Raw genomic sequence first — 22,891 nt, 5'->3', positions numbered from 1 at the left:
GCAATGTTCCACCACCACTGTCCCCTGTGGAGCCTGCATCCACCACATTAACCCAGTGCACAGCGATAGACACGTAACGGCCCTGGACATGCCTACTGGACCATGCATCTGTTGTGAGGTGCACCTTTCCACTCACTGATTGCTTGAGTGCATGGACAATGTGGTCTTTCACATGCAGTTGGAGGGCTGGGATGGCTTTTCGAGAAAAGAAGTGCCGACTGGGTAGGTCATAACGTGGGACTACGTAGGCCATGAGCTCGCGAAAAGCTTTGCTTTCAACCAAATGGTAGGGCATCATCTCTAATGAGATTAGTTTGGCAATGTAGGCGTTCAAACACAGTGTACGCGGAGGAGAGGATGAGTACTTTCTTCTCCTACTTAGAGTGTCTGGTAGGGTGAGCTGCACTGGAGAGCTGCATATGGGGGAAGTAGCGGTGGACCGGATGGAGTGAGAGGGGGTTGATGATGGTATTGGTGGTGATGGTCTAGATTCAGTGTTGTGTTGCAAAACCATTGTGATTCCCTGAGTGCTTTGGCCTTGCGACGACACCTCAACATTTAGTGCTGGTGGTGTGCTTAACGGTGGCGGTGGTCTTACAGTGGGGGGGGGAAGCGATGGAGCGTTGCTGGCTACCTTCAGTCGGAGCAGGTGCACATGTGCTACCTGAGGTTTTGTAGTCCGTCCACGCTTGCAAGTGCATGTTGATTAAATGTCTAAGCATGCAACTGGTATTGAAATTTCTGAGTTGTTTACCATGGCTAAAGGTCCTTCCGCACTTCTTACATGTAACCTTTGCCTCATCAGCAGGATTTTGGACAAAGAAGTGCCACACTGCACTCTTCCTACTATGGTATACATTTTCTGACCTTGCTCACTGTGCTTAGTTGACTGTCTGGCCAAGCTGTCCTGCAACTCTTTTAGTTTTTGGTCCACATTTTGGACATCTACGAGCCTGCCAGATAACAGCTGCTGCGATGTCAATGCCTGCTGCGGATCCTTCTCCTTATCTGAACTATTGCCAGCGCCACCCTCCTCCTCCAATGGATGCCAATCCGGGTCAAGAACTGGGTCATCCATCACCTCCTCTTCAAAGTCATCTGAACCTTCCTCTTTACCTTCCTCTGTGTCACCGTGTAAGGTGGTATAGTATGCGGGAAGGTGCACCTGAGTTTCATCAGGGTCAGATTCTATTCTGGGTCAATGTACCAGCAGAATCATCTAGCAGTGGCTATGCATCAGTGCCCTCCATGTCAGATTCATCTTGGACTGGGGAATTCAGGATTTGACTGGATAACCCAGGCATGGTATGTGAAAAGAGCTCCATAGAGTAAACTGAAGAGTGGGCTGCCGCATCCTTAACTTTTGTTGGGGGTGAAGGACACAAGGAAAGGTGTTCTTCCTGACCAGAACCCTGCACTGATGACTCAGTGCTTGCAGGTTTCGAACGTTCAGAAGAGGAGGCAATAGAGCTGGTGGCTGTTTCGGCAATGTACGCCAAAACCTGTTCCTGATGCTCCGGCTTTAAAAGCAGTTTTCCTACTCCAAGAAAAGGTAACCTTACAGGCCTTCTTGGGCCAGACGATGACACAGGCTCAACACCTCCTGCCTTAGCTGCTATTGTGCTTTTGCCAGAACCAGCCGATGCACCACTACCATCAGTACCAGCTGTGCCCCCCTGCCCACGTCCGCGGCCTCTTCCTCCATACTTCCTCATGTTTGGGAAAATGTACCAAAAATACCAGCAGAGAGATGGTACTGTATGAGGAGCGTCCAGCTGTGTAAGGTGTATTAAAAAAATTAAATCTACGTATATATCTTGTTAGTCACAGACGCTCTCCCAGAATGTATTTGACCGTAATCCAACAAGCAGATATACGGTACGGTATCAGAAGTGTACTGCTGTATACGCTTTTTGTGTAACTAACAATCTCCGTATATGTATTTACGGAGTGTCACACACACACACGCTGACTCTGTATAGCTGTGACTGTAATGCGAACAGCAGATATACAATACTGTTTGAAAATCGGACAGCTCAATACGGTGTATGGAGAAATGGAAATGTCCGTATATGAATTTACGGAGTGTCACACACACACGCTGACTCTGTATAGATGTGACCGTAATGCGAACGGCAGATATACAATACTGTTTGAGAATCGGACAGCTCTATACGGTGTCTGTATGGAAAATTGTAAATCTCCGTCTATTTTCATACGGAGTGACACACGCTGTCTCTGTATAGTTTTGACTGTAATCAAACAGCAGATATACAAAACTGTTTGAAAAGCGGACAGTTCTATACGGTGTAGGTCTGGAAAAATGGAAAATCTCCTCGGTTTGTTTTTCCAGAGTCATACACAGATAGTTTGTATTTGTCCGTGATACCAGCCGGTACACGGTAATGTGTGAGGAGCGCACACTGCTATACGGTGTCTGTAAGGACAATTTTAAATCTGCATCTATTTTTATACGGAGTGACACACGCTGTCTCTGTATAGTTTTGACAGTAATCAAACAGCAGATATACAAAACTGTTTGAAAAGCGGACAGTTCTATACGGTGTAGGTCTGGAAAAATGGAAAATCTCCTCGGCTTGTTTTTCCAGAGTCATACACAGATAGTTTGTATTTGTCCGTGATACCAGCCGGTACACGGTAATGTGTGAGGAGCGCACACCGCTATACGGTGTCTGTAAGGAAAATTTTAAATCTGCATCTATTTTTATACGGAGTGACACACGCTGTCTCTGTATAGTTTTGACCGTAATCAAACAGCAGATATACAAAACTGTTTGAAAAGCGGACAGTTCTATACGGTGTAGGTCTGGAAAAATGGAAAATCTCCTCGGTTTTTTTTTCCACAGTCATATACAGATAGTTTGCATTTGTCCGTGATACCAGCCGGTACACGGTAATGGGTGAGGAGCGCACACCGCTATACGGTGTCTGTAAGGAAAATTTTAAATCTGCATCTATTTTTATACGGAGTGACACACGCTGTCTCTGTATAGTTTTGACCGTATTCAAACAGTAGATATACAAAACTGTTTGAAAAGCGGACAGTTCTATACGGTGTAGGTCTGGAAAAATGGAAAATCTCCTCTGTTTGTTTTTCCACAGTCATACACAGATAGTTTGTATTTGTCCGTGATACCAGCTGGTACATGGTAATGTGTGAGGAGCGCACACCGCTATACGGTGTCTGTAAGGAAAATTTTAAATCTGCATCTATTTTTAGACGGAGTGACACACACTGTCTCTGTATAGTTTTGAGCGTAATCAAACAGCAGATATACGAAACTGTTTGAAAAGCGGCAGTTCTATATGGTGTAGGTCTGTAAAAATGGAAAATCTCCTTGGTTTGTTTTTCCAGAGTCACACACAGATAGCTTGTATTTGTTCGTGACACCAGCCGGTACACGGTAGTGTGTGAGGAGCGTACACCGCTATACGGTGAGTGAAAAAATGAACGCTAGGTAACTGACCAGAACAAAATAATAAAAGTTGGAGTGCTTTGAAAAAAGCAGATTGAACAGCAGTGTGCACACAGCAATGCAGCTATCAGGTTGCCTTAAAAGGCAGCCTAATCACCACCAGCGCTGCTGCGCACAACAAAAATCCTCCCCTTTAACTGCACACTAACTGTACAGTGAAAAGCGCTATCAGCGCTATCTTCCCTGCCTAACGCTCTCCCTGTTCTAAGATCGGCAGAAGTAAGATGGCGGTCGGCGGTCACGGCCTTTTATAGCCACTGTGACGCCACACAAAGCCAGTCAATCACTTCAATACCCTTCTCTAAGATGTTGGTGGCCGCTGCGCATGTCATCGCGTTGCCCACAGTGTGCGTCCTCCATCATTGGCTGCGAAAAGGCGATGGAAGCATTATTTGAAACGCAACTTTGGCTCGCGTGTCGGCGACCTCATGCTATGGTCGGGTTTCAATCGGTGAAACCCGACTTTAGCTAAATTCGGCGACTTTTGAATTTGACCGACCCGTTTCGCTCAACTCTACTCATTGAGGTTACCGCTGCTCATTGACGCTGCGCTGGCAGCAGCTCTTTCCTCAATAGTTCTCAGCCTTGACGGTCGCATCTTGGCACTGTCCAGGTTGCAAGTTCATAATACCCCAGACATGGATAATGGCGTGGGACAGAATGATGGACAGGTCAGGGATATGGGAAATATCATACAAAGATAAATTTTATTGGTTCAAATTTGAACAGGCTGACAAACATAACATGCAATAAAATCGGTGATATTGCGATAATCACAGGTGTTAATGGCCGTAAATCCACATCAAGTAACAGGCTAGGGGCAAGTGGTTTTCCATTTAATATCACAAGAAAAATATTAAATTACCGTAAGTCAAAATCACCCACTGGTAAATCGTATGGAAAAAGAAAATTGTTCATTTATCAAGGAGAATATAAAGTGCCAGTGCATATATATACCTATTATTAAACCCTCTAAGACATGGCAGTTGAAAGATAAATATCACTATATCAAATCAAGATTGTATATAGAAATGGATGATCAATGCATAAAGTGCACACCAAAGTCTGCAAAGAGTGGAGTCACCTAATCCATGCTCAGTCTGTGTGAATCTGCTATACCAGAAGCCCTGACGCACGTTTCGCATGGGCTTCCTCAGGGGGTATGTAACTTACTGTGGGTTTCGTCCTCCTATACATGTGTGTTCAAGTTACCTGCATTTTTTAAAAAATATGCAGTGCCAAAAAACTCATCGAAATGTCATAGTGGGAATGTAGCCTAACTCATCCTGGAAATACTTGCAGAAATTGACAACTGGGTGTTAATATTGTGTTTGTCAATCGGGTGTGTCCTATGGAGTCTGACAGTGTGCAGTCAATGCTAACAGAGTGCACAGACCAATTTTCACGTCCGAGTGCTAGCCATGGTTTTCAAGGATAGCACTCATATCTGTGATATTCTATGGGTCTGATTTTTTCATCGGACTGTGTGGTCCGAGGAATAAAAATCGGAAACATGTCAGATTTTGAGTCGAGTGTCTGATCAAAATCGGCATTGCAAGTCCATGAAAAAAAAATCAGGCTGCAGTCGGATAACATCTGATTTTCATGGACTGAAAGAATGGAGAAAGTGAAGAAACTTTTTTTTTTTCTCTCTACACGTCTAACAAGAACTACAGTAATACCACTCTAATCAAACTCTGATCAGATCAATCGGGACTAGATGTGGGAAAACGGTAGTGTGAACCCACCCTCGGATTGTGTAGAAATATGACCTTTTGTTAAGGCTAATGGTGACACCTAGTTGTCAGTTTATTCATACATTTATAAGAGTGATGAAAAAATAATAGGAATGGTGTACAGTTTTAGGTTCCAGAATTGTTGTTCTATGGAGGAAACAATTATTTCTGGACTCTGAGGAGCCTTTTTTAAAAAGAGAATCTGTTATCAGGTTTTTGCTATATAATCTGAGAGCAGCATAATGTAGGTAAAGAGACCCTGATTCCAGCGATGTATCACTTAGCTTTCCAGGTGCAGCAGTTTTGATACTATAGGATTTCTTAGATGTAGCATGTAGAAGAGCTCAGAAATCTAACCCCGCCCACACCACAGCTTTCTGTGTACATAGTCTATTGACAGCAAGCTGCTTATCTCAGGAGGGGGTGTGGCCAGATGATTTGGCAGCTAGCTAGTCAGGGCAGTGATAATCTCCTGGAGATAAAACCTTTGTTGTAAATAAACAGCAGCACACAGTCTAATAAGTGACACATTGTTGAATTCAGTGTTTTACACCTATCTCATGCTGTCCTTAGATTACATAGCAAAAACCTGCTGACACATTCCATTTAAAGAGGTTTTCAGTTGAAAACCTGTATGGCTGCTCATGGGTGATCATACACTGAGGGCCTATCAGACAGATTATTGGTTGAAAATCCTGCATACCCCCTGGGAATGTGTAAACAGAAAATTACCTATTATTTAATTCAGCATTTTGAGATAAACTTATATTTTTTGTCAACATGCTTTTTCATATTACAATCTGTATTTAAAAAAAAAAAAAATTAAATATCGCCATTTTCAACACCAGCCGCTCAGGCTTTTTTTTGACTCCCACTTCCTGTTCTATCAGGAATACTTTCCAGAAGTCTCATTATCGTCAGAGGCATGGCTAACAATGACAGGTAACACCTCTATACACAGCTGATAACACAGGATCCACCAACCACAATAGGCGATGACAGCTGATCCTTCTGACTTCACAATGACTCTTGCACACACTCATTAGATGCTTCAATACATGCGAAAAGGGGCTGGGTCAGTCTATTGCTGCTAATGTACATGTGAAAATTCTAAAAGAACACGATGTAGGAGTCTACAATAGCCCTGACGGCTAGTGGGAAAATTTCAAGATTTCATTTTTTTTTCTTAAATACAGTACACACTGTGATATGAAAAATAATATTTAAAAAATTACAAAAAAATGCAGTTAACTTAAAACCTGATTTAAACAATGGGTTATTTTATTATGTGACATTCCCTTTAAAGAGGACTAGTTGACTCTCCTGACCACTGACTAGCATTGTTTACCTAATCACAGGAAATACGTACTCGTGTGGTCACGCATGGTACTGCAGCTTAGTCAATTTTATTGAACGAACGTCAAAGCTTCTTTGTCCTGCTGACAGGCTGCTGTGCCGTTGGAGTCGGACCCCCATTCATCCTACATGGGTACATGGCTGCTATTTAATATCCTGGATTACCGCTTTAATAATATTAATATTGCTCATGCTTTCACCTTTTGCTCTCCTTGTCTTTAATTAGTGAAGATACATTTATGCCATATGATAAATGGACCCTTTAAGACACAATGACGTCATTTAGCAGCTCTCATATTAACTGCCCAAATAAAAGGTCATTGCGTTAAAGCTCAATGGAGCATAAGCTGAGCATTCATAGATAAAGGTGGGGCGTTCCTGAGGATTCTGATGGCCTTTGTATTCTTACGCTCTGGCATAGACATCTTGTGCTAAGAAATACCAATTATGTGACTACTGCCTGTAACCTGGTAGTCTGACTGTCTGCACCATTCAAAGGCTAAATTGTGAATTGCTTGCCTTGTCTCGGAATCTGGTAGTAATCAGTTTATCTGCAGCACCCCCGCTGGAGAAGTTAGGCATTGCATTCTTTCCTTTTAGATCAATGGGTTTTAATTGTAACTAATATGCAAATTGTCGCTTCAGAAAGGTAGAGGATTAGAAACTCCCGTGCCACCTATCGATCCTTTAACGAGCCTTGCCATATGACTTATTATAAAAGCCAAACCAAAATCTAAATTTGCAGACTCATGTTTCGGGAGTGTTGCCCCTCCTCAGTGCAAAGCATGAGACCTGATTTTGTTGTATGAGAGGCTTCTGACTGCAGTCTAAGGGGTAATGTCTTTCCTTGCGGAGAGTGACGTGCCAGTGTAAGGAGACTTATAGGCCATGAAAATATTCCTCTGGGAAATTAAATGTGCAAATTGCCTCTTCACAGAGGAAGAGGACTTGAACTGTAGTAGATGAGCATTGCATGGCCTATAAATCTCTATACACTGGCATGTCAGGAGACGTCATGTTTACATTTAAACCCCAATTGTAACTCATAAAAGTCCTGGTTCCTCCAGACCGAAAGATATTCTTTTTACTAAGGGACCCTGAATAGGGAATTTCCCGTTATAAGAATTTCCTGATAGGGTAGTTGAAAATGGCTTTTAAATAGCCAAACCCATTGCATCTTATATACTATGGATTATGGATATTTTACTGCACAAGCGGCGAGATTATGGATTCTTTACTGTATGAGCAGTGAGATTATAGATTCTTTAGTATAAAAGCAGTGAGATTATGGAATCTTTAGTATAGAAGCAGTGATATTATGGATTCTTTACTGTAAAAGCAGTGAGATTATGGATTCTTTACTATATGGGTAGTGAGATTATGGATTGTTTACTATCAGAGCAGTGAGATTATGGCTATTTTACTGTAAAAGCAGTGAGATTATGTATTCTTTACTATATGGGTAGTGATATTATGGATTCTACTGTACGAGGAATGAGATTATGGATTCTTTACTGTGAGAGAAGTGAGATTATGGATTTTTTACTATAAGAGCAGTGAGATTATGGATTCTTTTCTGTATGAGCAATGAGATTATGGATTGTTTACTGTGCGAGCAGTGAGATTATGGATTCTTTAGTATAAAAGCAGTGAGATTATTGATTATTTACTGTAAAAGCAGTGAGATTATGGATTCTTTACTATATGGATAGAGAGATTATGGATTCTTTACTATATGAGCAGTGAGATTATGGATTCTATACTATATGGGTAGTGATATTATGGATTCTTTACTGTACGAGGAATGACATTATGGATTCTTTACTATATGAGCAGTGAGATTATGGATTCTTAACTATAAGAGCAGTGAGATTATGGATTCTTTACTATATGAGCAGTGATATTATGGATTCTTTACTGTACGAGGAGTGAGATTATGGATTCTTTACTGTAAAAGCAGTGATATTATGGATTCTTTACTGTAAAAGCAGTGAGATTATGGATTCTTTACTATATGAGCAGTGAGATTATGGATTCTATACTATATGGGTAGTGATATTATGGATTCTTTACTGTACGAGGAATGACATTATGGATTCTTTACTATATGAGCAGTGAGATTATGGATTCTTAACTATAAGAGCAGTGAGATTATGGATTCTTTACTATATGAGCAGTGAGATTATGGATTCTTTACTGTAAAAGCAGTGAGATTATGGATTCTTTACTGTAAAAGCAGTGAGATTATGGATTCTTTACTGTAAAAGCAGTGAGATTATGGATTCCTTACTATAAGAGCAGTGAGATTATGGATTCTTTACCATATGGGTAGTGAGATTATGGATTCTTAAGGCTGTGTGCCCACGTTGCTTTTTTTTAAGCGTTTCCGCAGCGCTTTTAGACGCGCGTTTCTGCCGCGGAAACGCTTAAGAAAAGCATCCCATGTAATCATAATTGAAACCGCACATGTTGTGCTAATTGTGTGCTTTTTCCGCTGCAGAAACGCTTAGCAGATAAAAACGCAGCATGTTCACTAATTTTGCGGAAACGCGTGCGTTTCCGCATACATACAATTGTAATGCAAAAACGCTTAGGAAAACGCATGCTAAAAAGCTTAACAAAAGCGCTTCATAAAATGCATGCGTTTTCCCAAGAAGAGGGTGTGCGTTTCCGATCAAGAATATTCTGCTTCAAAAAAGCAACGTGGGCACATAGCCTTACTGTACGAGTAAGAGCAGTGAGATTATGGATTCTTTACTATAAGAGCAGTGAGATTATGGATTCTTTACTATAAGAGCAGTGAGATTATGGATTCTTTACTATAAGAGCAGTGAGATTATCGATTCTTTACTATAAGAGCAGTGAGATTATGGATTCATTACTATAAGAGCAGTGAGATTATGGATTGTTTACTATAAGAGCAGTGAGATTATGGATTCTTTACTATAAGAGCAGTGAGATTATCGATTCTTTACTATAAGAGCAGTGAGATTATCGATTCTTTACTATAAGAGCAGTGAGATTATGGATTCATTACTATAAGAGCAGTGAGATTATGGATTCATTACTATAAGAGCAGTGAGATTATGGATTCTTTACTATAAGAGCAGTGAGATTATGGATTCTTTGCTATAAGAGCAGTGAGATTATGGATTCTTTACTATAAGAGCAGTGAGATTATGGATTCTTTACTATAAGAGCAGTGAGATTATGGATTGTTTACTATAAGAGCAGTGAGATTATGGATTCTTTACTATAAGAGCAGTGAGATTATGGATTCTTTACTATAAGAGCAGTGAGATTATGGATTGTTTACTATAAGAGCAGTGAGATTATGGATTCTTTACTATAAGAGCAGTGAGACTATGGATTCTTTACTATAAAAGCAGTGAGATTATGGATTCTTTACTATAAGAGCAGTGAGATTATGGATTCTTTACTATAAGAGCAGTGAGATTATGGATTCTTTACTATAAGGGCAGTGAGATTATGGATTCTTTACTATAAGGGCAGTGAGATTATGGATTCTTTACTATAAGAGCAGTGAGATTATGGATTCTTTACTATAAGGGCAGTGAGATTATGGATTCTTTACTATAAGGGCAGTGAGATTATGGATTCTTTACTATAAGAGCAGTGAGATTATGGATTCTTTACTATAAGGGCAGTGAGATTATGGATTCTTTACTATAAGAGCAGTGAGATTATGGAGCCTCTTTGCCACATGATGCTGTAATGGTTGATTCACTAAGCAAGTTCAAGCAGTGCCTGGATGCCTTTCTTGTAAAATATAATATTACAGGTTATGAGCACTAGATTCTGTGATGAAACGTTCATCAAAGGAAATAATCTGATTGCAATGTGTGGAGTCGGGAAGGAAGTGTTCCCCTAAATATATGAGGTTATTAGCATTACCCTCACAGGGTTTTTGCCTTCCTCTGGATCAATATGTTAGGTTATGGGTTGGACCTGATGGACTTGTGCCGTCTTTCGACCTTAAAACTATGAAAGTGGGAAACGCGTACGATTAAAATCTGATCTAAAGAAATAGTAATTGTTCTGACGATGGAATAAATGTAAGCATATACTGAGGAATACAATGAACCAGAAAGCTTCATCCAAGTCCCGTCCTTTACACCCTTAGTCAGGCTCCTCTCCTGCTTCATCTGACGTAATGCATTTCCGAGGCTCGGTGCCAAGATGATGACCCAGTCCCCGGCCCAAAATGTGCTGTAAATTAGTTATGAACATATGATTCATTGCCCTTGTCATACTTGTAGGTGTCCAGGTTTTATGGACTGTGTCCACCATCGAATCCTGGTGGCGTTAAGCTTTGCAGATTTCAGGCCCGATAAATAAGGAAGCTCCCGGGGAGAGGTGGAACGGTCGGCTGCATGCTAATGCCGACATAATTAACAACTGCTCGGCACAGGCATTACATGTTATTAGAGGACGTGCGTTCAAGAATCAGCGCATGGGCTCAGGAAAGTGCTTCACCGGCGCTGAAACATCTTCAATCATTACTCAAGGGGACAAAATGCCATTAGCCCGCTCCTTCAGAAAGACAATAGCGAAAGGACCTGACCTGCAAACGCGGCACTCGCGTCCCGGGAGGAAATGCCGCTCCCAACCGAGTAGCTGTGATAAATGGAAGAAATATGCCTCCTGCCTAATATTACGAGGCATAAACAGCTTTCTGTGATATTTTTCATGCTTTCATATTCTTTGTCCTTGCTTTTCCAGTTTAAAGGGCTCAGTTAAAGCGACCATATTGGCGAAACGATGTAGGACACACAAGGGCTTTGATCCAAATGTATATTCCTTCCTAATATGCTTTGCCCTCCTCTTACGTCTTGACACAGTTTGGTTTCGACATCACAATACTGCCCGTACACATTAGATACAGGCATGTTTTGGTGCATTCAATCTGTATGGGGAAAGGGGAGTAAATCAGGCACCTCTGGTGGCATCTTATCCTCCTCGAGATCAAAAAAGGGTCAAGCATGTTGAAATCTAACTGTACAATTCTTTCCTTCTGCAAATCTTCTATCAGAAATCAGTGGTTCGGCCAAAATTAATCTAATAAATGTGGCAAATTCTAATGGATATAGTAGCAACTTTTCTTCTCGGAGATCAAAGTGATTGGGCATGTTGAAAAGTAACTGTTCGATCCATACTTTCTTTGACCCCCTCCAGAGGAAATCATTGATTTGGCCAACATAAATCGAATACACTACGTATAGCCATTTCTACTGGCTCTGGTAGGAACTTTTGAGATCAAAGGGATTGGGCATGTTGAAATCCAACTGTCCTTCATTCCTTTGTCCGCTCTAGAAGAAATAAGTGGTTTGGTCAACATAAATCGAATACAGTATGTATAGCAGGCCCGGATTGGCAATATAACCAACCGGGCATTTTCCCGCTGGGCCGCTGTCACGTGGGCCGCGGGCGGCAGCGCCCAATCATCTGGCCGCTTGCCAGCTGCTGCGGCCACTGTTTCTCCTGCCGCCGGCCCTCTGCGGGCACGGCGGTGATAGTTTCCAAGTTCCTCCCGCACTGCAGGGAGATAAGCCGCCACGCCCCCTTCCCCCATCCTCGCCCTAGCATTAGACCCCCTCCCCCCCAGCCACTCACAGCGTCGCACTCGCTTGCCTGCTGGCTCTGTTCGCAGGACCTGTGATGAGGTCACAGGAGGGGAGGAGTCAGGGGGTCACATGATCAGGAGCCTTTGTCCAGACCCCCGAACATGTCACCCCTGACTCCGCCCCTCCTGTGACCTCATCACAGGTCCTGTGCGCTCAGCCTTGCCTCTACCGTCTGCAAGACTCTGCTTTGCTGTTGTCATGGTGCTGGTTGAGGTAAGTATGTGTGGGGTCAGGATTTACAGTGTGGATGTAGCAGAGCCGCGCGTGTGCGAGGTGTACGGAGCCGAGCCGCGCGTGTGCGAGGTGTACGGAGCGGAGCCGCGCGTGTGCGAGGTGTACGGAGCGGAGCCGCGCGTGTGCGAGGTGTACGGAGCGGAGCCGCGCGTGTGCGAGGTGTACGGAGCGGAGCCGCGCGTGTGCGAGGTGTACGGAGCGGAGCCGCGCGTGTGCGAGGTGTACGGAGAGGAGCCGCGCCTGTGCGAGGTGTACGGAGAGGAGCCGCGCCTGTGCGAGGTGTACGGAGAGGAGCCGCGCGTGTGCGAGGTGTACGGAGAGGAGCCGCGCGTGTGCGAGGTGTACGGAGAGGAGCCGCGCGTGTGCGAGGTGTACGGAGAGGAGCCGCGCGTGTGCGAGGTGTACGGAGCGGAGCCGCGCGTGTGCGAGGTGTACGGAGCGGAGCCGCGCGTGTGCGAGGTGTACGGAGCGGAGCCGCGCGTGTGCGAGGTGCACGGAGAGGAGCCGTGTGTGCGAGGTGTACGGAGAGGAGCCGTGTGTGCGAGGTGTACGGAGCGGAGCCGCGTGTGTACGAGGTGTACGGAGAGGAGCCGCGCGTGTACGAGGTGTACGGAGAGGAGCCGCGCGTGTGCGAGGTGTACTGAGAGGAGCCGCGCGTGTGCGAGGTGTACGGAGAGGAGCCGCGCGTGTGCGAGGTGGACAGAGTGGAGCCGCGCGTGTGCGAGGTGGACAGAGTGGAGCCATATGTGTACGGGATGTACGGAGCGGAGCCAAGTGTGTACAAAGCATACAAAGCGTGCTTTTCCCACGGACACAGGAGTACACGGCGGAGCCCCGAGGAGCATTTTAAAAGACACACATGACGTTCCACCTGAAGTGATGTGCTGGAAGCTGACCGGAAATGAGATAATTTCTTGAGGAGATTGTGACGGAACTAGGAATGCTTCAGATCCATCACCGTGTCCTCCTCCGACAGCGCAGACAGCAGGATCGCCTTGGAATCGGGGATGCCGGCCATGTGAGCGGATCATGATAGGTCCTGCACCGGGAGGCTCAGGTGGGCACTACAATGGGAGCCGGGCTGCTATAGTATCTTTGTAGAATCTTTCTTTATTTCTTTCTCTCTTTTTCTTTCTCTCTCTGTTCTTTCTTTCCCTCTTTCTTTCTTTTTCTTTCCTCTCTTTCTCTCTGTTCTTTCTTTTCTTTACTTATTTCTTTCTCTCTCTGTTCTTTCTCTGTCTCTCTCTGTTCTTTCTTTCTTTCCCCTCTTTCTTTCTCTCTCTGTTCTTTCTCTGTCTCTCTCTGTTCTTTCTTTCTTTCCCCTCTTTCTTTCTCTCTCTGTTCTTTCTCTGTCTCTCTCTGTTCTTTCTTTGTCTCTCTCTGTTCTTTCTTTCCCCTTTCTTTCTCGCTCTCTCAGTTTTCTTTTTTCTCTCTCTCTGTTTTCTCTCTTCCTTAGTGCCAGTCAGTGTGCCCATAATGCCAGCCACTGTGCCCTCAGTACCAGTCAGTGTGATCAGCAGTGCTAAATGGGTGCGATTAGGTGTGCACATGGGTGTGACTAGTTGTGAAATGGGTGTGGCTGGGCGTGGCCAAAATTTGCAGCAGCGCGCCGCAATCTTTGTCAGTCTTTCCCTTCTTCAAAAGTTGGGAGGTATGATAGGGGCGGCTATGACCAGGGGGTCTGGTTGCCCAATAGAGAGCAGTTCTGCCAGGAATTCTGTAATGATGCATACAAAAGGGGACAGAGATTTGGGAGGAGTACTGTACCTAAAAGCAATAAATAGGACTGAGCTGAAATACTGGGCACAGCTATGACTACATGTTATATAGTCGTGTTAATCACCTCTCACTTCTTGTAAACTACAAGTGTACAAAGATATTATATAGTCACCATGTGACTAGTGGGCCTGTGTAACTTCAAATGCCAGGGCTGAATTTTAGTCCCAGTCCGGCCCTGATGTATAGCCATTTCTACTGGCTCCGGTAAGAAATTTTCTTCCTTGAGGTCAAAAGGATTGGGCATGTTGAAATGCAACTGCCCGATCCTTACTTTCATTGACCCCTCCAGAAAGAAATCAGTGGTTTGGTTGATGTTAACCCAATGAGTATGACCAAAAGGATCGGGCATGTTAAAATACAACTGTCCGATCCTTCTCTTCTCTGTCAACTCCCGCAGAAATCAAGAGTTCAACTGGCATTAATCCCATGACTATGGCCATTTTTACTGTCCCTGGTCAGGAGTTTTCTTCCCTGAGATCAAAATGATTTGGCATGTTGAACTCCAACTGTCCGATCCTTCCTTCCCCTGACGATTCCTGCAGAGATCAGCAGTTCAACTGACATTAATTCAGTGAGTATGGCCATTCTTACTGGTTCTGGTGGTGATTTTTCTTCCTTGAGATTTAAAAGATTGGGCATGTTAAACTTCAACTGTCCGATCCTTCCTTCTACTGACAATTCCCACAGAGATCAGCAGTTCAATTGCCGTTAATCTAATTTGTATGGCCATTTTTACTGGCTCTGGTGGTGACTTTTCTTCCCTGAGATCAAACGGATTGGGGATGTTGAAATTCAAATCTCTATTCCTTTTTTTTCCTCTCGCCCCTCTAGAAGATGAACTCACCGTGGTTGTTCACAATTTCCATTTCTTTAACCTACAAAGACCTGCGGTGATTAATGGGCCTGAGAACAATATTAAAAACTCCTGCTTAAAGGACTCCTATACTATTAACTGAAGTGTTTATTAACTCAAGCCTCTGAGTTGATACATGTTTCTTTCCATCTCACTTACAAAGTGTTACTACTAGCGGCCACCACTTGGGGGAGCTGAAGTACTTACTGCATACTGATTTACTATTGAGTCCATTGTATATCCAGTACACGCACGGAGCTCATCAGCTCCCTCTAGTGGTGGCTACATGCTCTTAGACATTTAACATTTAACTGTAGACCATTAGACAGAATTTAGAGCTCCAAAATGGAAAAATTGGACTGAAGATACATTAAGAAATTAATCATCATACAATTACGGACCCAAAATCAACACAAGGTCGAGACTTACTTAAAAGGGGTTGTCAAGCCAGAGCATATAGACTTCATAAAATAAATAAATACTATTGATTGGGCAACTTTTCCCCTAAGACATGGGTCTTGTATTTGAGGAAAGGATTTTACTAAAAGCACAGATGATCCATGTCATTCAAGGAAATAAAAAATGTAATCCTTCAAGGGGACGGGATTGATATTCCTCCTAAATGCTCAAGTTGTAAAATAACACGAGTAAAATCCAAGGTATTAAAGGCATCAGTCACACGCGAAGCTTCTCTTACCTGGAGAAATGAAAAACGTCCTCCACAGTTTCTTATCCCTCGTGACATCTCTTATTTCTTTGGTCATGTTCACCAATCTACCAGCGACAGGTGGGACACGGCGGAAATCCAGAATCCTGCGAGGAGCAATGTGAAAGCTTAATATGTTCTATTAAGAGGACGTTTATTGCCGCAGATGACCACGGGCCATTATTCCGAAAGGCTTTTTCCAACGTTGACAATGTCACAATTTCAAGGACATAAAAGTTGATGGCCGATACCAAGGGACGTCTAATCCTTTAAGAGCTACAGCCACGGCTTCATCACAAACAGATAAGGGGACGGCAAATGACAGCAGATTTCACGAGCCAGGAGAAGAAAGAAAGGAAATTCTTCAAATCTGGTTCCCCTTTAATACTAGAATTTAATAAATATATTCTGCCCTTTTTCCACTTTCTCAATCTATCCTTTCAGTAATTGTAAAACTACAACTCCCAGCATTTCAGGGTGCCCTCATGGCTGGCAATGAAAAGCTGTAGGCTAGAAGAGCCGCATGTTGCACACTGATCTTAAAGAATAACCCTTGTTTTAATTTTTATGTCGCAAATCAATAAGCAACTTTGTCATCAATCTGCTTCTTTTTCCTCCTGGAAATATTTCTCAAAGATGGCCTTGTGAAGATCACACCAATTACTGGAGGGTCGGTGAGTATTATTAATTTTTTATACCTCTTCCTGGCCCTTTTGAAGAACCAAGTAAAAAATGTGAATTTTGGTAAATCCAATTTTTGGGTGAAAAATTGAGGACAATTTGATTCATGTAGAAGTAATTTGCTCATTTCCAGTTATTAAATATCCAAAGAAAGGGTGAAAATGGTGCTCAGAAAAGCCCCGCCAAAATGTTGCAGTGGTTAGGTACTTGCATCATTGCTCCATTCTCTGGAGGTCTTCGACTACACGGCTCAGCTTTTTAAGGCAGCCCCTCCAGTCCTCAAGTTATCACCTTTCCTCTTGATATGTTAGAACTTTTAATCAAGGCAGTAAACCTTTTAAAGGGGTGCTTTAAAGTTTGGAAATTATCCCCCGTTGCTCCATTTATCCTTACTAGGACTATTGGGTTCAGTAGAGTGCAGCGTTTGATCAGAGTTTGACGGCTGATCCTCACCACTCCCTCAAGTATAAGAAAGAATGATCGACCACCACTATTCACTTGCAGCTCTTCAGAGCCCTCGTTCTCAGGATCGGTGGAGGTCCCGTCTGTTGGAAACCACACTGATAGAGAAGTTATTCTCAGTCCTATTGTTAAAGAATAATTTTCAAACTTGAGAATACCCATTTATCCACTATGGCACATGATCATCTCTGGTGATCACTTGCATTTCTCTTTGGAACTTTGGAGGTTCCGTGGAGAAGGAGGCTCCGCAGGGGAAAGAGGAGGCAAGAAGTGTTTATTTTTGTTTGCTAAATAGTATTTGCTGCTGTTTTTTATTTTTTTTTACTCAGGTGAACCCGTTTATGCTCAGTTCATTGGACCCTTATTATGTAACAGATATGGGGTATGTTACTAATGTGGAAACGTTTCTCCTAAATTGGATCTTAAGCTTGAGACACATATACTGGCTCTAAACATCACCTTCTACTCGTAAAGGTTAGGGAGACCAAGATTTACCGGGGATCAAATAATTTTTTTGAGAAAGTAGATGTCAAGCGAAAAGGCCTCATCTTCATTTTTCTTTGCCCTGGAGGAGACCTCGTATTCTACATCATAGACTAAAATGCTCTTTGGTAAAATCTCTTCTTTTCGATTAGAAATTATGACAATTATTCAGATCAAGTCTAAATATTTCATCACATTCAGAACATGAGAATGCTCTGCGCCTCAGACTACAAACATATCTTTGCAATATTAATCGCCTATTGCCAGTCTTACGTTCATCTGCATATGGTGCCCTAATTAGCATTTCATGGCTCGGCTAATATACTGCTGCAATTATCCATGTATCTGTGTCGACTGACGTCTGATTTCAGATTACATGGACAAGATTATCATCTGGTCCCCTTTAAGTAGGAAGCCTACCGAGCTCTGGATGAGGAAGCTCCACCTGCTTGTGTTTGGCTCAGCGAGGCTGTATTAAAATGTGTCCATTCTTCACTGCACAGTCTGTAAATCATTGACATTGCTCAGCGCTGAATCGCTTGTTGTCTTGCTTGTTATGGGTTTATGATTCCCAGCTATGATTTAAGGGGATGTAGAAGTGGATGGGATGGTAAAACTCATTTATTGGAAAATATAGGAAGTGTTTTGGGATTTTTTTTGAGATACAAGCAAGAACTAATAATTATATACAGACTATCAGAAAAAAAAGTCACATAATCAGGATTTAAAGAGAATCTGTCAATTGAAAAAAATATGTACATTTTTCACTTGATGTAAATGGCGCTGTTCTCCTGAATCTGACGCTGTTTTTCTTTTGTTCTTGCGCCTCTCCGTTCCTGAGATATGGCCCTTTCTTCCCTGCATGTACTCCTAGTATTTTAAACCAAGTGGGCGCGATCCTCAACTCTACTCTATGGGCGTGTTCTTGAGGGCCACATCAAGTACAAGGAAGAAGGGGCCATATCTCAGGAATGGAGAAACGTAAGAACAAAAGAAAAACAACGTCAGATTCAGGAGAACAGTGGTACTTATACCAGGTAAAAAACATGACGTGTTTATGGCAGGTGACAGGTTCTCTTTAAAGGGCACAATATCTCCAATACTGCCATAAGTACACTGGAAAACACAGCTAGCAGTTCAGATTGGTCCAAAAGCCTCTGCTTGTGGATGTAAGCTTGAGACTATGGACACTGCGTGAAGGAGTCTTACAAAAAGCTTCATCGTGAGTGGCTGACAACCCAAGACAGCACCAGCTAATACATAATGTCACTAAATGTCTCCTGCCGACACGATGCATGAAGATTGCGCCAGACAAGTCCCTGGGTGATAAGAAGTTTGTATATCCATTGGCTTATAAATAACATTTTCTTAAAATCCTGTATCTTATATTGTATCAGTCTCACCTGTCCAAATGAAAAGCGGCGATCTCAGCGTTATGTCGCTCATAATCTGAGAAGTAGAAGAAGTCCGGCGGGGTTTCTTGCTCTCTTGTCTGCCTGAAAAATACAAAAAATGATAAGGAATAAATATGTGATGAAAACGTTGCTGTCAAGTACTGTAAAAAGAAGATGAACATTGGACTTAACCCATCAGGGGGAGACATACCATATATAAGCCGTTCACTGGGGTTTAGTAGAGAGGTGACCCAACCGTAAAAACAAATTTTGAATGTCTGTTAGATTGGGATTACGAAGGGCAGACATATCATTGGTGCAACCTGTGCAGCTCCATAGAGACCCAAGAGGTAAGTGGTCCACTTCTACCATAGACATAAATGAAGTTGTCTATGATGGTCTACTGGAGAGCATGGCTCTCATATGTTGCATCTACATGAGGTTCTCTGCATTGAGAAGGGGGTTGGACACGATGACCCTTGAGGTCCCTTCCAACTCTAACATTCTATGAACTCTTCTCTCTATGTCTCTATGTCCAGTACTGCAATCCTTGACCTGTGGTTTGGAGTTTGACTATCTCCATTAGTCACATAGACTTTGGTGACTATGAATCAAGACTGGCATTTAGTACTCCAATCTTGATGAAGAGTCTCCTTGAGTACAATGAGCCATGAGGCGTTGAGTTTGGTGCATCTTTCAGCTGCCCATAAACCAGAGATGGAAATGTTCTCCAATCACAGACTGCAGTACATTTGTGTTATAATTTAGGTCACTTCTGAGGCCTAAAAAATAATGAATTTGTCAGGCAAAGCTACATCAAACCCTCTCCGACTAAGCTTTATCCATTTTTTGAAAAGTTGGATAACCATCAAAAGATGCATTTTTTTGTACAACTTCACATTGCTCCAAAATTTTGAGACATTTGCAAGTTTCATCCATGTTCTCTGGCACAAAATGTGTTATGAATGGAATGACCGTTTATATGCTTGACCAACTCTCCATTCTACGGAGACCACCGTTCTGGTGATTGATGGAGATCTAAGTGTTGGGACTTCCACAATCAATAATGTACTGTATCACCAATCCTTTGGGTAGGTATTAAGTTGAACTTATGAGACAATGCCTTAATGTGAGACCTAATGTGTCTGCAATTAAAATCTGGATTATATGGCAGTCGTAAAAAATTATATAAAATGTACTGGTACGGACAGAGAGCTTCAAAAAAGGAAGCCCAAAATAAAATCCAAATAATGCTATTATCACAGCACAGAGGCATAATGTAGAGGTCCAGGACCTCGGTGCAAAATCTGCAATGTTGCTCAATCAATCCTACAATGCAATCTTGATGTCTTTTTTGGTGGCAGAGGTGTCTTTAAGCCACCTCAGTATCTAAGGATTTGATGTGATTACTCTGATTACCTCTTCTAGGGCAGGAAACTGAAGTTTCCCCAGGTGAAGTGAATCCTATTTCTTCAAAATTCAAAGATCAAATGCAATTAAAGGGGATCTATCACCAAGTTTTTGCTACTTCATTTGAGAGTGGTATGATGTAGGGGAAGATGCCATGATTCCAGTGATTTATCACTTACTGGGCTGCTTGCTGCAGTTTTGATAAAATCAGTGTGTTATCTGCTGCAGATATGGCAGTTCTCTAAAAACTGAGCTCTGTATAACTCCACCCACACCACTGATCGGCAGCTGCTTTATGTTCATGTACAGTGTAAACAGAAAGCTGCCAATCAGAGGTGGGGGCGTGGCTTGATTACCTGGCAGCAGGTTTACTAGTCCTCTAGTGATAATCCTCTACTGATAAAACAGGGATTTTATCAAAACTACAGCAAGTAACCCGGTAAGTGACACATCGCTGGAATCAGGGTCTCTATTTCTACATTATGCTGCTCTCAAATGGAGTAGCAATAACCTGGTGACGAATTCCCTTTAAGAGAAATATATCCTCCTTGTTGACTACAGCCAGGTTCAGACGAGTGTCTGTATAAAATCGTCCAGTTTTCAAAGCCAGACAATTCTCTATCCGTATTCTCATCCATATGCCATGAGTATGTACGTTATTTCTTTCTGTTTGACATCCGTTTTATACGTTAACATTTTAAAATATAATAGTAAGCCAAATACAGTTTCTTTGTAATTGCAATAGGTCTTGGAAAAATAGATGTCATACAGATGGTAAACTGTACATGATCCGCTTTTTGAGAACCCACTGACTTATAATGGACGAGCGTGACCCGAAATATGGATTAAAGTAGGGCATGCTGCGATTTTTTTTACATGCAAATCATCGGAACTAGATAATGTTTATCCAAAAAGATTGTTCGAGCTCCAAGGGGGGTTAAAAGTAATGCTTTTATATTAGTACAATTAAAACTTTATAACCCAAGTGAAAAATAGTACTAAAGGCAACGCATTTCAAATACAAAAAGGCATCCTTAATAGTGATGAGCGAGCATGCTCGGACAAGGCGTTATCAGCATGCTCGTCTGCTAATGCAGTATATTCGGCGTTCTCGAATACTATGCTCGAGTCTCCGTAGTTGTTCGACAGTCGCAACTCATGCGGGGATTGTTTAGCAAACACATAATACCTGCATGTGTTGCATCTGTCGAACAGACATGCAGCCGTGGGGACTTGAGCATATTTTTCGAGCACGCCGAAGACACTCTTAGCACCCGAGCATGCAGATAGCACCTTAGTCGAGCACGCTCACTCATAACTAACAATTAATCGCGGCATGGACCCTTACGCTCGTCTGAACGAGGCCCCGAGTATGATGTTATGTTGATGGGTGACCATCTTTTACAAGTCCAACAATACATCCTTTTTTTTCTACTGCCCGATACAAAATTACTAGATTTCCTAAAACGTCGTCGTTGGTAATACTTCTTTACCACCAGTCATAAGGTTAAATTCATTAATCGTGGAATCATTTAGATATTAGGCAATTAGATCATGTTGGATTCTATATTGACACGTCTCATCCATTAACTACAATGGTAGAAAAAAAATCAATATCATCATCTAAAAGGGAATGAAAAGCTTCTTCTTCACGGTGACGGTTTAGCCAGCCGCACAACACGGTAATTGTACCTTGCAGTCTCCAGAAGTGACATATGGGACAATCATTAAATCACCGCAGTATCAACAAATTTTCACAAATTTGACTTGTCTATTAGTTGTTTGCAGCTCCGGCTTCTCATACGATACTGTATATATCATTAACTTTGGCTCTTGAGGAAAAAAAACAAAACAAAACAAAACAAAAAAGGTAACTAAACTTTCCGTCTTAGTTTATCGTCTTGCATTCTTCAGCTTGTTTGTGTAAATCTTTCCCAGACTTCAAAACAAGAAGTTTTCCTAGTGATGGCCACAATGTATTTAATGCTGGCGCGTTCTGCAGCTCGGAGAATTTCTTCAAACCTCTCGTCGTTATTTTATCGGCAACAGGCGCCAAAAGATGTCTATTTCACAATAGCTGAGGAGCACCAAGTAAAATGTTGATATAAGAGCAATAAAAATGTAACATTTTACTGTAGATGACAACCACCTGGTGCCCATATTTCTCCGCTGAATATTATTTTCCTTTGACCTCTTCTGCCGGAATAGTTCTAGATCTTTTTTTTTTTTTTTACTATGTTCTACCAATTAGCCAACAGCCTAGCATTTGACAAAAAAATCAGCATCATGCCGTGTGGGTGAATTACGTCTAACTATCGAGCTAAGATTGAAAGCTTCTATATTTTTATTGTAAAAGGTCTACAAATAAAATGGATGGTTTGACGTCATCCTAACATGTCTACTTTGATCACTATTGAAGCATCAAACACGAAGGGTAAAGGGAAGCCTACACAACACCATAAGTACTATGTCTAGGATGAGTAATGGGTTAAAGGGTCTACAAAACCAAAAAGTGGTAACCTGTTATTCCTACAAAAATCTCAAAAAGTAATACATCCAACAGCAAGTGACTTGCTACCTTGATAGTTTCACATGGGGTTGACCATTGCTTGGCTCCATTGACCTTGTTGAGGAAAATGTAAGCCTCCTTAAGCC

The 22,891-nt window shown here is 42.3% G+C and overlaps 1 protein-coding gene across 1 annotated transcript in view; it reads right to left on the bottom strand.

The window, feature by feature from the left end:
- FAM20C (FAM20C golgi associated secretory pathway kinase) overlaps window positions 1–22,891 on the bottom strand; it is a 207,611-nt gene that overhangs the window by 49,053 nt on the left and 135,667 nt on the right. The window contains exons 4-5 of the mRNA XM_073543096.1: window positions 18,836–18,928; window positions 15,798–15,913 (exon numbers count right to left, since the gene is read on the bottom strand). Of these exons, the coding sequence (XP_073399197.1) occupies window positions 15,798–15,913; window positions 18,836–18,928 (209 nt within the window). The remainder of the gene's footprint in view (window positions 1–15,797; window positions 15,914–18,835; window positions 18,929–22,891) is intronic.

The sequence above is a fragment of the Dendrobates tinctorius genome, unplaced genomic scaffold (genome assembly GCF_039654945.1).
Source record: "Dendrobates tinctorius isolate UK_male_01 unplaced genomic scaffold, ASM3965494v1 ptg000129l, whole genome shotgun sequence".
In the NCBI taxonomy this organism is placed as follows: Eukaryota; Metazoa; Chordata; class Amphibia; order Anura; family Dendrobatidae; genus Dendrobates; species Dendrobates tinctorius.
Note: the sequence above shows the minus strand (reverse complement) of the source record. Positions and strands in the feature narration are given on the sequence as shown.